Genomic DNA, 15,624 nt, shown 5'->3' with positions numbered 1-15,624 from the left:
ATGGGAGCCCAGAAACTTGGGGTCTGTTTCTCTTCCCTCACCCGGCGTTGCACCCCGGGGCAGCATCTGTCGGCTCTGTGGATGCCTCCATGAGTGTGGTTTTTCTTAGGCATCCCTTCAGTTTCCCCGTTTGTATGTTGTATGTCTCCTCTCGTTTCACTTTTAGCCCCCCACACAATCGTTTTTCTCCAGGTCTCTTTTGTGCTAACCCCCTTTGTGGGGACTAGGAGATGGCATTTAGTTTTCTTGGGGAAATCAGCAGAAACATGACTGTAAGTAGGCACCCAGAGAAATGCAAGAGCAAAACAAGCATATGTGATGCTGTCCCATGGCATATTCCAGCCTCCCAACTGTTCTCAGCTGGGGTACTTTCTAAGCTGGACATGGTTTCTGTGTGTTTAGTAGTCTTTGGTTGTTTGTCCTCCACAAATGTGTCCCTCTTCTCTTGAATCTGTGTAAACTCTTCATTTACAGAACATTCTTTGGGTAGGAGTGGTCTACACAAAGGTGATGTGCGATGAACTGGTTCCTTGTAGCCTGACTCACCGGGTTTGTTTGATAACTTCTTGTTCCAGTATTAGAAAAGAAGGTGAATCACTGCTCTCTATTCAGCCTGTTTGCGCATTTCACTAACTTGTAGACCTCTGGCATGTTTCTGTTGGTCATCCACTTTTCCAGACTGAGACATCCTCAACTTGCTTGCTTGTATGGGAGCCATTGCACACCTTGGATCATCCTCATGGCCCTTCTCTGAACATTTCCCAGCTCTATCTTATCCTTCTTTAGATGAGAGGACAAGAATTGCAGACAGTGGTCAATTTGCAGGCGAAAAATGGATTAATATAGATTCACACAGGAGCAATGAATTATGCTTTTCTGCAATAGATACACAAAAATAAGTGGAACGCTTGTTGTCTGAGTTGAAAAAAATATACTGGGAACTTAGAGGGAAGTAGAAAGAGCTCTCAGATGAGAAATGGCTTGCTGGATAGAGAGGTACTAGAGGCTGTGTCATCAATTCAAAATCCTAGATTATTTTTAGTCGTCACCTTGTTTGACTTTCATTTCACCCCATTTAAAGGATTCATAGAAGTGGAAACAGCATTTTTCTTGTTTGAGGCAGCTACAGAAGAAACAGAAGTAGCATACTTGAATCTTTCTTTATTATTGCTTTGGGGGGGGGAAATCTGTTGAGCAGTCTTCAAAACCAAGGTGAAGATCATTTGCCGACAGAGATGTAGTTGTTTCAGAATTAGAATTTTAAATTGTTCTTTCTTTGGGAGTTTTCTATTACTGCTGCTAACTCTAGATTTTATAAATGTGTTACGCTTCTAATGTGGATCACTTACCTGCCAGAAAAACGAAATAAATGCTTTTTCCTCCAGTGTTCTCACTGGTCATATTATTTTGGTCATAACTAGGATGACAAGGGCAGACAGTCATCTTTCCAAGCACATATCTGCCCATTCTGGTGATGTAATTTTTTTCCCCTCATTTTATTTTGTGTGGTACAAGTGATTTTTAATTGCAGTGCATTCGGTGTTTGCGTTGCTGATTAACTTAATATACATGACATGAAGAGATACTGGTGTGTATTTCATTTTGGATTGACATAATGATAAATGTGATATTGAACGCCCTAACCTTCTTTTGTTTAATACCTTTCCAATTCTTGTCTTGTTTAAGAAGGTAGATGTTTTTTGTTCATTCCATGAAAAATGTTACCATTGAGGTCTTGGTTTGCTCAGAATAATTCATAAATTGCTTTGAAAATCCTGTTAAAACACAAATACAGTTGTGCTGATGCAGGCAGACACCACTTTAAAGGTTTATTTATATTACTATCTCTAGTTTCTAACTTTTAAAGCTAATAGTTGGGAGTTAAAAGTAGACTGATTTAGACTTGAAGTAATATACAACCAGAGTGATTAAAGGCTTTACTGTGGGATGTGAAGATTGACACTTCAAGTTTGAAGTTGAACAGCTTTATGAAAGAGCTGGTTTAAGTCCAGAGCAAATCAGCGGCTACAAAATTTCAAGCAACGTTGGACAGTAGATCAAACCGGATAGCCAAAAATTCTGGAGCATGAGTTACAGTTAAACCTTTTCATCACACATGGATGTAATGTTTAATATAGTAATTATAACAGATTTTTTGCAATGACTCCTTTTGTATGGAGACTTGCACCCTGTGAATTAGCCTCATTGCCTTTCAGACTCTAAAATAAATGAGCCAGGGCTTCAAACTCCCATTGTTTACAGAAAACTTAACAGAAGCTGAAGAAGCCTTCAGTCTTGTGATGCGATCTATGTGGCCTAGTAGACTGGGTTTTTTAATTATATGTTAGACTAAAAATTCATAAATTTGCTTAGTTCCAGTAGATCTGGAAGCAGGAAAAAAGTGATATTATATTTACTTTATGAAAGCTTTCACCATATGAATAACAGGCAGCTCAATTTAAAAGTAATGGACTAGCCCAATTTTTGTATTACAGTAATGTGCCTGGTACACTACTGTACTATAGCAGCGTAACGCCAGGATGAGAGTAGAATGAAATTGGCACCAATTTCTCCCAGTGTCTCTATCAGCTTATCTAAAATACTGCTTTCCTTCATTTGTGTAATATGCTCACCACAGAATAAACCAGTTAGCTTCCAGTTTGGGTTCTGGGTAATCCCAGAGTATAGCCTCAAGAGAAAACTATTGGATTTTCTAAGGAATGACATAGGAATTGATTTCTGTGTTGTTATATTGTTATTTTAGTTAGGCTTAGGAAATACTTTAATTGAGTCTTTTTGTCGAATATATCTGCTGTGGGATTGAATCAGTAGCAATAACTGGCTGTTACCTGCTGCTGTGTGGATTTCTCACAGTGTGGTTTTAGCTATTGTGTTGCAATAACTTCAAAAAAATGTCTTCAGGGGCAGCAGACCTGCGACAGAGAAAGAAGCAAAACTGCACAGAATCTGACAAAATGGCTCCAGAGGAGAGAAACAAAGAAAACTCAAAGCTGGGAAGATCGCCAAAATGTAAGCTACAGAATTTTTAGCCAACTACTGATTTTTTTTTTTTTCATTATTCTTTTACGTTTTATGGGAAGATATTTGTAGCGCAGTAATTTATAACAGGCTTATTTTGAATTAGGTTTTTGAATGTTTCAAGAAAAAAAAGGCATGCACATTAGAATTCTTTAATAATGACATTTTATGTATTGCAGAGTAAAATGGTAGTCCTGGATTGTTTCAGGTTGGGGCAGAGAGAGGAAGGGGGAGAGGCAGAGGGGTTAAGAATCTTGCTGTTGTTACTATTTGAGTACAAAAAACTATTTTAATTGCATCTGGAATGATCTTTCGGTTGAGAAGCTGAAAGGCACGAAGTAATGGTACTGAAACAAGAACAGACAAAAAGTCCTTACAGCTTTTCAAGAAACAGAACTAAAACCAGGTGTAATTTTAGGCAACCGCTCACTAAGCTACCAAAAACTTTTATATCAAAAGCGCATACTAACTTGAAGGAGCTACGGGTGAAGCAGACACCCATCATGTGAGTTTGGTAAAACTCAAGTTAGTTCCTTCCTCTTATATTTGAAAACAGAACAGAGAATAGAATGTCTCAGTATTGATGTTAGATGTGGTATTGCCACGTCTTTCTGTTAACATCTTTAAGAAGTTTGTGGTGTTTTGGGTAAAATGTAGAGTTCGCTTTGTTTGTTTGGAAGACACTTTTCCTTCTTGGAATACCTTTGAAAATGAAGCTTACTAGAATGGAGAGAAATTTGCAGTGTAGTGTGTGAGTATTTTATCTGAGTCCTATGAAGCGATGGTAACAACTGGGAAAGAAAACTCTGCGGGACAGGAATAACAAATCAGTTCTCGATGTATCTGTGTTGCTGATGGTGTGTGATAATTCTGATGCCAATAAGTTTACTTGCTGTTCAGAAGTGAGTCATATTTAGGGCATACTGTTTGTTTCTAAGTTGTCTGGACTATTTTAGCTTTTTCACTGTCCCTTTTCAGATATGTTAATTCAGCGTTTTGCGAAACTTTTCTTTGGCTGTCTTGCGGCAGTCACTAGTGGAATGATGTATGCTGTGTACCTCTCAACATACCATGAACGGAAATTCTGGTTTTCCAGCAGGCAGGTAAAGAAAAAAGTTAAACTACTGAAACAAAAGCCAGATTGTGTCCTTGAAATCAAAGCTGATCCATGTCAGGTTGGAACTACTTGCTTGCAGAATCCCATGTCATTCTAGTCAGGCCTCTGTCTTTGATATAGTCTCTTTTTTTATTTCTTTCTTTCTTTTTTTTTCCCAGGTGTTTCTCCTACTAACAGTAGTCTTGTCTTGTCATGCTTTTATGTGTTTTTCCATGCCACCCTTTATTATTGAAATACCCTTCTAAAATTTGGAGAAAAAACTGAAGCATACTGGGATTGCATAAGCTAAACAACAGGAATGTATGTTTTTGGTTTTTTTTTTTTTTTTTTAAGAACAGTATTATTTAGTGAAGTATGGAAAGTTGAATGAAATTCAGGTTTGTGAATATGAAAGGATCCTGTGGATCTTGTGCTGACTTACGATGTGGATTTGAGTTGCTCTGATTCCGAGCGTGTTTGCGAAGTTATAGAGAGCATTATATACCTGACAGGTGCTGTGAAGATTAATGTTTTGTGGAATACTTTGAAGATATACAGTGGAGTCATAACTGTGTGCTGTATTACAAAACCAGTCTATCTGAAAATATATAGTATTCTATGGGAAGAGATTGCAGGCGGTGAATATATATTTTTTTTTCCCTAGGAACTTGAACGAGAAATTACATTTCAGGGTGACAGCGCCATTTATTACTCATTCTATAAAGAACTGTTAAAGGCTCCTTCCTTTGAAAGAGGTACAAAACCCGTTTGTTTTATTAACCTTGAAAAGTCCTGTTCCTTTTGGAGACAGTAAAAAACTCCTGCAGACTGAAGAGACTGATTTTATACTCTTATATAGGTATATCTGTCAGATTAATTAAAAACTGTACGCTGACCTAACTTTTCAGTGCCTTTTAAAAAACAGTATTTAACTATCCTGTATTCCAGTGGATTGCCTTTAATCAACCCTCTGGAACAGGATTAATATTACTCTCATATTGCCCCATATGGAAGTTATCATTAGGTTTGCCTATGCTACATAGGGGATTTTTTGCCATGTAAGTATAATTGATCTTTAATTTGGGAATGGGGGATGGAAATGACTGTTTTCCATACTCTGTCAGAAGATGGAACAGTTTCTGTCAAGAGTTGATCTGCTCAATCCTGTCCCTGCCGGAGGTTTCTACCCCTGTCAGCTATGATGAATAGATGTTGATAAGCACTGAGCAATGGGGACTGAAACCAACAGGAAGGAGAACAAACTGGGTGGTAATGGTCTCTCCTCCCTTTGCGCTCCTGCTCTTTATCCTGCACTGGCTGTGGAGCTCACTGACCCCAGGTCCCGAAACCAGCAGAAAACTAAAGCACTTTAGTGCTAGTTTAGTGAGTTCAGAAGGCCACCTGGGCTAGCATGGGGAAAAGGTGAGAGCTCCAGGAGAGAAGAGGGAGTGAACAGCCCTGTCTTGCAGCGGTGAGCCATTGAATTAGTTCAGTCCCCTTGTGAAACCTCATCCAAAGCCAGTTAAACTTTGTAGGTATAGTTTTATCGTTTCCCAGACGACATATAGCTCGTCAGCAATATATAATAGGTCTTTGGTACAGTCAGTTCCTCATTATCTCTGGGGAGATTACCCATGCTGTGGATAGATGGACTGCCTCATTCAGGCATGCTGCCTCTGCAAACAGATAGACTCACGTGTCTACTAGGTATTACGGGGGCACACAGTTTTCAAAGGTCTATCATAGCTGTGCTGAACCCAGTTATAAGTCCTGCAAGATCTGGTTTGGCTTGCAGAGAACCAGCTGCAGACCACACACCAAGATATGCTTAGAGCTGGAAACAGTAATCTTGTTTGGCTGTTGCATTGTTGTTCGGGTTTTTGTTCTTTTTTCTGTTTTTTTTTTTCTTTCTCTAATTTGGATTATTTTTCCTTTTCCCTCTATTGTCCCAAGTAATAACATCAGTTTTTTAATTACAATATCTCAGAATAATGTATCCTTCAAGTATGCCAGCTTCAATTTCATCTCAATCCCGTACAAAGCCATATTGTGTTGAGTGAGTGATTCTTAGAAGTCTCAGAAGTGCAGGGCTGAAAAGGTGATGAGGCCATCATATCTGACCTCTTTGTGGAGACAGGTTTAATACATCCTGCTCATCCCTGTTAGATCTTTGTCTCTTTGCCTCTTTGGAGGTTCTTCTTAAGAACCTCCTGTGAAGGTGATCTGTGGGTAGCTGGTTCCAGGGCTGCATCAGTATGTTACTGAAAAGAGTACGCTTCAGCTGGTTAGTTTTGGGTCTTCTGTCTAAAGGCTAGATCAGAAAATGGTAATAGCTTTGTTGCTAAATCAGTAGGGTGGAATAGATCTGGCACAGAAATTTCTCCTTCCTTTAAAATTAGGAGTGGTGAATCAGTCAGTAGCTTTAATGATCAAATCTGTTTCCCCCTACCTTTGAGTACACTTTCACCTCTTTTGAGAAAAGCAGTAGTAAGTGATTCCAAGAATAATATATTTTTTTTGTCTATAGGTGTTTATGAGTTGACACACAACAATAAGACAATATCACTGAAGACGATAAATGCAGTCCAGCAAATGACTTTGTACCCAGAGTTGATTGCCAGTGTTTTATATCAAGCATCTGGTAGCGAAGTATGTGCACTTCTACTTTCTAGGCTTTCATTATGGTTGTGTACGTGTGTGTGTATGAGACTTTCTATGCTGTATACAATAAATACATGCAATTTCTGTTGAATGAATTGAGCTAAGCCTCTCACCAGGTCCAGGTTCTCCTCGATTCTGATCAGTTTCTGGCATAGGATTTTGGGGGTTTAAATGCACTAAACTTTTCTGTCTGTTATTCTTTACTTCTACAAACTGCTTAGAAATGTGTAAAGTATCTGTGCTATCCATTAAAAATAGGAAAGTTAGCTCCTTCGAAGTACAGAAGTCTGTTATAGTGGTAGCTATCTCTGCCCATTCCCATATAGATAAAAGGGAAAAACACTTTTGTCTCTTTCTGTTCTACCCAGGCTTGCTTCTGCTTACGCTGCATACTTCTGTCCTCTCTCATTTATCTTTCTTTGTTAATTATTTATTTATTTTATATATGCTTCTCTGTGTTTGGAACTGTTTTTGCCTCATCTTTACTTCTTCAAGTTCCTTTCCTACATAACTTCTTCCAGTAGTCCTGCGAACTTTATATCTCACTGCAGTATAGATTTATTAAATCTGACACATACAATGTTCTTGCTAAAGCAAATACAAAAATCATGGCACTAGCAAGCTGAGTCCTGAAGTGTGCTCTTAATTCACACTGCTTTTTTCTCCCTAAGCCCAAAATAAAAGCATGCTCAATACTTTTCTAGAGTAGGGGCTGTCTCTTACCTGTTTGTAAAGCACCTAGCACATTGTTAGCAGTATGCAAATAGTAAATAGTAATAATTTCCAGCTTCAGCTCAGTTGCCGCTATGTCTCTTCGTTTTTATTTGTAATTTCAGGAAGTTATTGAACCAGTGTATTTCTACATTGGTATAGTTTTTGGACTGCAGGGAATTTATGTGACAGCATTGTTTGTAACCAGTTGGGTTATGAGTGGGACTTGGCTGGCAGGACTGCTGACCAGGAATGCTGACTGTAGCATGGTTCATTATTAACAGGTAAGAAAAACATCTTTATACAATCTAGTTTGTCAATAAGGCATTTTAAAATATTAGAACAGATTGAAATGCTTTCTATTAAACTTTGTGCTCTCATTGTGAGAGAAAGCTCTTATGACGAATACAAAACATCTCCCAGAGATGCACTGATTCTCATTATGCTTTTATTAATGGAAAGGCCTTCTGTTGTCCAAACCATCCATGCTGCCAGTTGAACTGACTTTATGTATGTGTGTGAATACAGGAGTATTCTCACACAATTCCATTTTCCAAAAACATTCCTCAGAAGGTTTTGGTTTTGTGCTGGTGAAGAATGAAAACAAATTTCCGAAGTTGCTGTAAAACAGAATTGCTCTCTGTGGCCAGCTCTAAGTATTGTGATGGTTGTTCTTTTGCTTGGAAGGACATGACCAAGTGCATTTTTCTTGTAAAGAGTCTTTGATATTTTTTTTAATCTCCTTTTTGTAGTCGGTTTTTGTGCAAAATGGAATCTTCTTAGATGATCCTGATCTCAAGATTTCTTTATTTTAAAACGTTTCACTTGCAAGAAAATGTCCCTTCCCTTTATGAAACACCACAATAATAGGGAGCCCCATTTGGGCAATGAGAACTTGTGTTCAGGTTCTTGGTTTGTCACCAAGTAGCTCTGGGGCTTTCTGTGAACTTGAGAGCACTTGTAAGAAAAGAGCTATGGAGGAGCAAAATGTTAGAGATGTATCTTTAAAGTTGAGCTGTTGGGAAGCGTCTTTGAGGAGTGTGAAGTCATCATGACCAAATCTGTGATTAGTAGCTAAAAATATTGTTCATCAAGCTGGTGTGAACAGTGGAAAGTAGGAAAAATGGTGAATAAATCTGTATTTTTTTCAACAGCAAAGAAGATTAACACTGTTAACAAATTGAAAGGTCCAGTAGTTAAAAAAGCTCCAAATACGCCTCTGTAAGAGGCTTCAGAGGTAAAAATGAAAGGTGACGCTTTCAAATATCTAAATGATAAAGGAGCTTGAGGCTCCTTTTTAAAAGCATAGTAGACACAAAGAAGACTATGTACCTCTGAAACTGGTCAAGCCTTTGATCACATTTGAAAGTGTGACTTGTGCTTCTAAGTCACTTTAGCACTTTTTAAAACTTTCCTCTACAGCTCTAATTGTGCAGATACTGTCAAGTCATTCCATGAGAAGACCCTGCTGCTGTTCTGGCCCATGCTCCCCATCTGTCTTTAATCTCTTGTTTTGCTGGGCAGAATTTCCCTGTAAACAGAGTATCTGCTGGTGCTGCTGCTATGAGGGAGCACTACTTTGGATTCTAAGTATGCTGTGCTTGACCGCCTAAATCACTTATTTAAAACATATTGTATGAGAACTGAAAGGAGTCTTTTCTCGCAGCTATGAGCTGATTTTCATCGTAATGTGAAAAGCTGCTGTTACGGCAGCGGTCCCCTGCCTATGGACATAAGACCATTTAGCACTGCTCGTGGCCAAAGAAGGCTCCATTGTCACAGTGCAGGTTGGCGGAAGCAGTGCATGATGCGTCTGGCTCGCGCTGTGTTGTGGTGGGTCAGAAAAGGCTGGAGGCAGATGCTCTTTGGCTTCAGTCCTATAAACGCCACCTAATAAGGAGACCTGCTGAATAAATGAGTAAAGATTGGACCTTCCATGCTGATATTAAATTTGTGACCTGTATCAGCAGGGAAATTGTGCCAGTATTACTTTACAGCTAATACAGGAATAGTTTGCTTGCAAGGCCACACTGATAACTAGAAGTGACATTTAGGCTTTCCTTGATATTTTTGTTCCATAAATCTTTTAATAATTTTGTTTGTCTGTACTTTATTCTAGGACAGATACCACAAGAATTGATTACTCCATACCATCAAGGGAAAATTGGGCTTTGCCATATTTTGCATGTCAAGTAGCAGCTCTCACAGGCTATTTAAAAAAAAACCTGAATTGTTCTGCTGAGGTAAAGCAAAATTAATTTCTTAATAAAGAGTTGCTGGTAGAACTGTGCTCTAGAATTAGTTACTTCTGTCACTCTTGCCCTACTAGGCAGAAAACAGTAGATGTTTTGTTTGTTCTTTTCAAAACAGCCACTTGGATTTCACCTAGGCATGTGCAGTTTTTGCTAAGCGACTCGTGCCCTGCCCTGTTATGCCCCCCTGAGGGTTCCGAGAGAACAGTGTGGTAATGAGCTGTGTGCTATCTTTTTAAGATAAACTGATGCAGAATTTTTCTCACTTTGTAAACTATTTTGTTGCTCTTCCTGTTGCTGGGAGAAGATGGTGGTAACTTCCTTTCCCTGTCTCTCTGTCAAAGATGTTTCTTCTGATTGGTTTTAAATGTTTTTGAATGTTTCAGTAATTATTTTCTTCCATCTGAGAACACGTTAAGTAGGTCTGAAGTCAGTATTTTAATTATTTCCTAAAATAATTAATTTCTATAGTTTCTGTTTTAATGACCTCTCAGTTACTTAGTGACAGAGATGTGTAGGTATGAAATTAATGCTTTTTTTGTTCTTCTTTTTTACCTCTAGAAGTTTTGTTACCTTTTGGTGAGTGCTTCAACATACACCTTCATGATGATGTGGGAATACAGTCATTATCTCCTGTTTGTCCAGGCTGTTTCTCTTTTTCTGCTAGACAGCTTTGCCCTGGCGCAGTCAGAGAAGGTATTAGAACTCTTCAACCTACTGATAGTTGGGGACTCAAATACAGCCTCAGAGGTGCCTGCCATACATACTGCTCAGGAGCTCCAAAGGGCACAGGCTGAGTGATGACTTGAGTGTCTTGCAGCCTGGGTCTAGCTGAAGCGCATGTTATGTCCCTCGGAAGAGTAAAATGGCTTTAAACTCACTCTCTTTTGGACTACTGTGTTTGGGACAGCTTTCCTAACAAAAGGGTCAGAAGCTAAACAAAGCTTCTGAGATCTGAAACATCCTTGGAGAGCTGAAGGAGTGATGAATGATACTCAGCCATGCATCCTTTTTGGCCTACCTGCCTCTTCTTTTCCTTTCCCTATTCATAGCAGGGTGGGGCTGACCAAAAAACTGCTCTGTTGGCTCTGTGCAATTAAGGGACTCATTTTCACCCTGAATGGCCCTCCTGTACTGATTTAGTCAATAAATAGGCTAGACAGATGCTGAAGGCCAATTGATTTTTCATTATAAGAAAGTATTTGAATTTATTCTGCAAAGTGGTTCTTAGAAATGTTGCAACAATAAGGCATTTTTACTCTGCCTGTTGCAATGGTATATATGCTACTTCGTACATGTGTGCCTTCTAGTTTTATTAGATGTAACTTCTGCTTCAAATTGCATGCAATACTAATTTGTCACCTCTTCTTTCAATGGCTTTTTTTTCTGTTCCTCAGCAGTGGGAGATGTTTGATCTATTTTAGTTCAAAGCAGGGTCCTTAAAATACACGGAAGAAGATGGATGTTTTGGTAAAAGTCTAAAGAATCAAGTATCAGGGTTTACAAGATCTGCTTATCAATTAGTAAATAACAGAAAGTATCAGTAACAGTCTGTGTATTCTGGAGGTAGGTTAAAGAACAAGTTATTGTGAGGGCAAGGAAAGCGCATGTTTACAGTAGTAAGCTCTTTCACACAAATTGTGTGTTCTTATGCTGTTGCATTGTGGTTACTGCTTCATGCTGCATCACAGGGAGATGTTACAAAAGGGGGAGACCTGGTAAAATACTACTACTTTTGACATTTTTACAGAATTCTTGTAAAGTAATTGTGCACTAGTTACTGAGGCTGACCAGGATCAAACGGTACCCTGCTACATTCATGAGTTGGAGGATAGAGATCCATTAATCCCCTGATTAACAGAGGAATGGAGTGACCTACCTACCGCTCTAAAAAGCAAGACGTATATCCACTATAATTTTATTTTATTGTGTTTTATTTTGTTTCTTCAACAGGTGCATGAAGTATACAAAATCTACTTGTTTTCTCTCTTCTTGGGGTACCTTTTGCAGTTTGAAAATTCAGCCTTACTAGTGTCACCATTATTGAGTCTTGTAGCAGCTTTAATGCTCTCTAAATGCCTTCAGGTAACTAGACTCTCCTCTAACTCTGAGTGTAGCTTCTGTTATTTAAACTGAACTCCAAATGATATTTTTAAAATATTTTTGCAGATGAATATGAAAAAAGGTACATTTATGTCAAGATTGCTGAAAATAATGTACATTTATTTGGTACTTATAATAACAGTGACACTAAACTTCTTACTAAAGGTAAGATTCCTCTGTAAAAAGTTATTTTAATTGTCAAAATCTAAATGGAAAATTTCAGATGTATTTTGGAAAAATCTTTTGAAGTGTTGCTTATCTTACTGATCTGAGAGTTCATAGCTTAATTCATAGCAAATTGGAGTACTGAAGATTGAGTAATTTTTTATCTGTATGAAAAGTCTGTATCTAACAACTCAAGCAGCTGTTTTTTGTTAGGGTTTTGGTCTTTTGGGTTGAGGTTAAAGCATAGTATAGAAATACTCTTTAAATCACACTTTAGCTGTTTCATAAATGTGGTTTTTATTACAACTCTACAAACTGGCTGAATATTAAAACAATATTCTTGTGCAAGGAGAAGACCTAGTGGCCACGTACGGGTATGAGTAGTCTCAAGGTAGATGTTAATTTTCAATTAAATTTCAACTAGAGCATGGGAACAGAGACCTTCACTTAGTGTAGGAGTCAGCTAGGAGCTGAGATTACACAGTGGGATTTTAGCCTGGTCTTGTATTTTGATTAGCAACTCCCTCTCGCTGGCTCTAGCCTTTTACATAATTTATTGTGCTTTTCCTCTATGTCTCAAACTCACCCTGGTTGTGTTAATTAACAGTGTCGACTTAAAAATAAAGAACCTAGTGAACCCTAAAAAGTTTGAGAGAATGCTCAGAACTGATTGTTTTCTTGTGCCATTCGGATTGGCTAGCCTTGCTGTATCTCCAGGAAAATAAAACCTAACCTTCAAAAATATGAGTTAAATTATGTAGACAGTACACAGAACTTTTGGCTGCTCAAACAATTTATGTGAAGATTACAAATGCTCATAACTTTTGCTAAGCTGCAGTCCTATTATTTAGTGGAGCCAAATGCAATGTTCTTTGGCTTGTTTGGGGGTAAGTCTATGTCTGTTTTTCATGATCCTTTTTACACCGCTCAGTAGTCTTTTGAAAACTTGTTGACAACTTTTCACTTGCCCTCCTGTTGGGGTACATGAATGAAATTAAGGGAATGATATTCTCAAGGAAACCCTAAAGATAGATTTATTTAAGTGAAGATTTGCAGTACTACACTGGTACCTTAATTGGCACACTTAATCACATTTGTTAGTTAAAACTAAATCTTGAATAGTTGATTGTTCCCTGCCATTTTGTAATCTGAATGAAGCGACTACGTGAAAGCTGCTTCCAGCACTTGGTAAGGTTTTTCTCTGCTAAATTAATTTTCAGATGTTTGTTCCTCATAAAGAAAATGAGCATTTGCTGAAGTTCATTGAAGTAAAACTTGGCTTAAACACAACTAAGTAAGTTTTTAAATTCTTTACACCTTCTAAGATATCCGAACTTCTGAAACTGCTCTGAGAAGTATAAAATTTAAGTGGCTTGTGAGAATTTTATAGAGGAGTTAGGGAAACAGTTTCTATTTGTCGCCTGGTTTTAAGATTGAATTAAAAAAAGATGCATTTACAGAATTTACTTAGGATTTTGAGGTTTCTGAGGCACCTCAATATTTTCCATGCCTTGGGGGTGAAAGCATTTAATAGATTTTTGTTTTCTTTGATGTTGAAGAGGAAAAAACTTTCTGTACCCTATCTAGTGTTTCTAATAAGACTTGAAAGCAAACATAATAGGGTAAAGGTGGTGGTACTAACTTTTTATGGCCTGGAAAAGAAAGGGCTGTGAAAAGAGTCATGAACTATTGATACTATCTCAAAACAGGGTTAGGTTGTGGGGTTGTATTTTTGGTTTTTAAGAATAACACCCCCCCAAAAAAAACCTGTATATTTTGGAAGAATAAGGGACAGCTTAAAAGTCAGAGGGAATTGTTGTGATTCTAAGAAAAATTGTTTGCATCTGTGAGAGAGTTGAATGTTGGTCTATAAGAAGAAGACATCATGGCTACAGATTTTCTGGAAAACTTCAAATGGAGTATTGGTAAGGACTGAGATTCCTCCTGGACCCAAGCCAAGGCTTGCAATTCTGTGCAGGAATTGGGACTCTCTCCTGGGAACTGCATCTCTCTTACAAAACTACTTCACAGCCTTTCAGGGGAAGAAGCGGAAAATGACATCACACATAATTGAAATTGTTGGGGAATTTTTGGAAGACAAGATGTAATGATGTTGACTAAGATGCATTGTTTAACACACATACGTGCATGTTCTTAAGTGTTTTGCAAGAAAAGAAGGACTGCTTCTGGTCAGGATTTCAGTTTATTCAGCTACCAGGTATTATGGATTTTATTTTTTTTCCCCGGGGACTTGCTACATGTTACTTTCCAGGCTGTCAAACTCTGCAATGAACCCAGTGATTGAGACAAACTGGGTGCAACTACGCCTAGGAAATTGTGTAACTTTGGGTTGGAATTATGATTTGCAGCCCAAGAGCTTCAAGATCTGTCTTTTAAGGCCAGTTTGGACATGCTCAGCTGTTAATCTTTAAACTGATTCTGTCTAGTTGAAAGTGGTTCAGTTCTCTAGTCTTCTCTTGGGGGAAAAGAAAAAGAAAAGAGGGAGGAAAGTGAAACAAAATAAGACGAGAATGCATTCACGGCATCACATGCTGCACCAATTCCAGTTGAGAATACACATTGATAGTGCTTCTTGGCAGAGTTTATAATCTTTCTGCTCATTAATTGAGAAAGAAGAATGATCAAGTGGGTTCGGCTACAGAACTAGAATTTCAGCATTTGGCAGTGCCTCAGGCTTGTTTGTGATCTCAGATGACCACTTTCCCTTCTTCATCTCCCGGTTTGGAATGAGGACAAGCATACCTTCTTGCATCAATATCTCTAAAATCTTAATCCACTGTGACAACGAAAGTGCTTTGTGGTCCCCATAATGGAGTTACAGGGGAGGTTGGGTTTTTGTGGTATAAAAGAGTTGTAGTTTGGTCTCTTCAAATCACAGATTCTTTTTTGGAAGATAAGCTTTTGACAGTTGCTCTAAAGAGTGCTTGCAAAGCGGTTTCAAATGATAAAAAGATAACTTTTCAAAGACGAATTTCAAATAGTTTCCTATGAAATGAATAGGTTAAACTATGATTGGTTGTGTGCTGGGTTTTTTTCTAATCTGTGGGGTACTGTTATTGTTTTTAATGGGATGTTTTTGCCTTACTAGGAATTTTACAATGAATTGGCTCCTTTGTCAAGAATCTCTTCAGGCACCCTCCCAAGACTTTTTTTTGCGACTAACACAGTCATCACTGTTGCCTTTCTATATTTTAGTATTAATTATCTGCCTTTTTTCTGTAACTCAGGTCATTTTTAGGAGAATTTGGTAAGTAACTTATTTATACTGAAAAATAAGAAGTTAAAAGTAAGATGTTCATGGATGTCTAAGTGAATGGTCATGATGTTTGTTGCTCCAAAGTTTGTTGTACCATTGATCTTGCCAGGGTGTGAGCACCAGTGGAAAGGCCCATCAGAGACTCCTACAGAAAGTCCTTTAGTGACGAGGTTCTTGAGCATCCCTGCAGTCAAGACAGGCAGTTGTCATTGGTTTGTCTCCCCATAGGTGCAATTCCTGCAGAGCTCTGGCTAATGTTTTGTGATATGTTTATGTCTCTTCCCATTGCCAGGGAGAAAGATGTTTCGTCTGTTTTCCCC

The 15,624-nt window shown here is 38.2% G+C and overlaps 1 protein-coding gene across 1 annotated transcript in view; it reads left to right on the top strand.

Moving 5' to 3' along the window:
* Window positions 1-510: 510 nt before the first annotated feature.
* DPY19L4 (dpy-19-like 4 (C. elegans)) overlaps window positions 511-15,624 on the top strand; it is a 29,369-nt gene continuing 14,255 nt past the window's right edge. Inside the window, 13 exon segments of the mRNA XM_009581631.1 lie at window positions 511-589; window positions 2,923-3,030; window positions 4,018-4,142; window positions 4,800-4,890; window positions 6,663-6,784; window positions 7,633-7,755; window positions 7,757-7,791; window positions 9,627-9,750; window positions 10,321-10,455; window positions 11,713-11,844; window positions 11,929-12,027; window positions 13,248-13,321; window positions 15,137-15,295. Coding sequence (XP_009579926.1) covers window positions 511-589; window positions 2,923-3,030; window positions 4,018-4,142; window positions 4,800-4,890; window positions 6,663-6,784; window positions 7,633-7,755; window positions 7,757-7,791; window positions 9,627-9,750; window positions 10,321-10,455; window positions 11,713-11,844; window positions 11,929-12,027; window positions 13,248-13,321; window positions 15,137-15,295 — 1,406 coding nt within the window.

Source organism: Fulmarus glacialis, unplaced genomic scaffold (assembly GCF_000690835.1).
Source record: "Fulmarus glacialis isolate BGI_N327 unplaced genomic scaffold, ASM69083v1 scaffold16127, whole genome shotgun sequence".
NCBI classification, from domain to species: domain Eukaryota; kingdom Metazoa; phylum Chordata; class Aves; order Procellariiformes; family Procellariidae; genus Fulmarus; species Fulmarus glacialis.
Note: the sequence above shows the minus strand (reverse complement) of the source record. Positions and strands in the feature narration are given on the sequence as shown.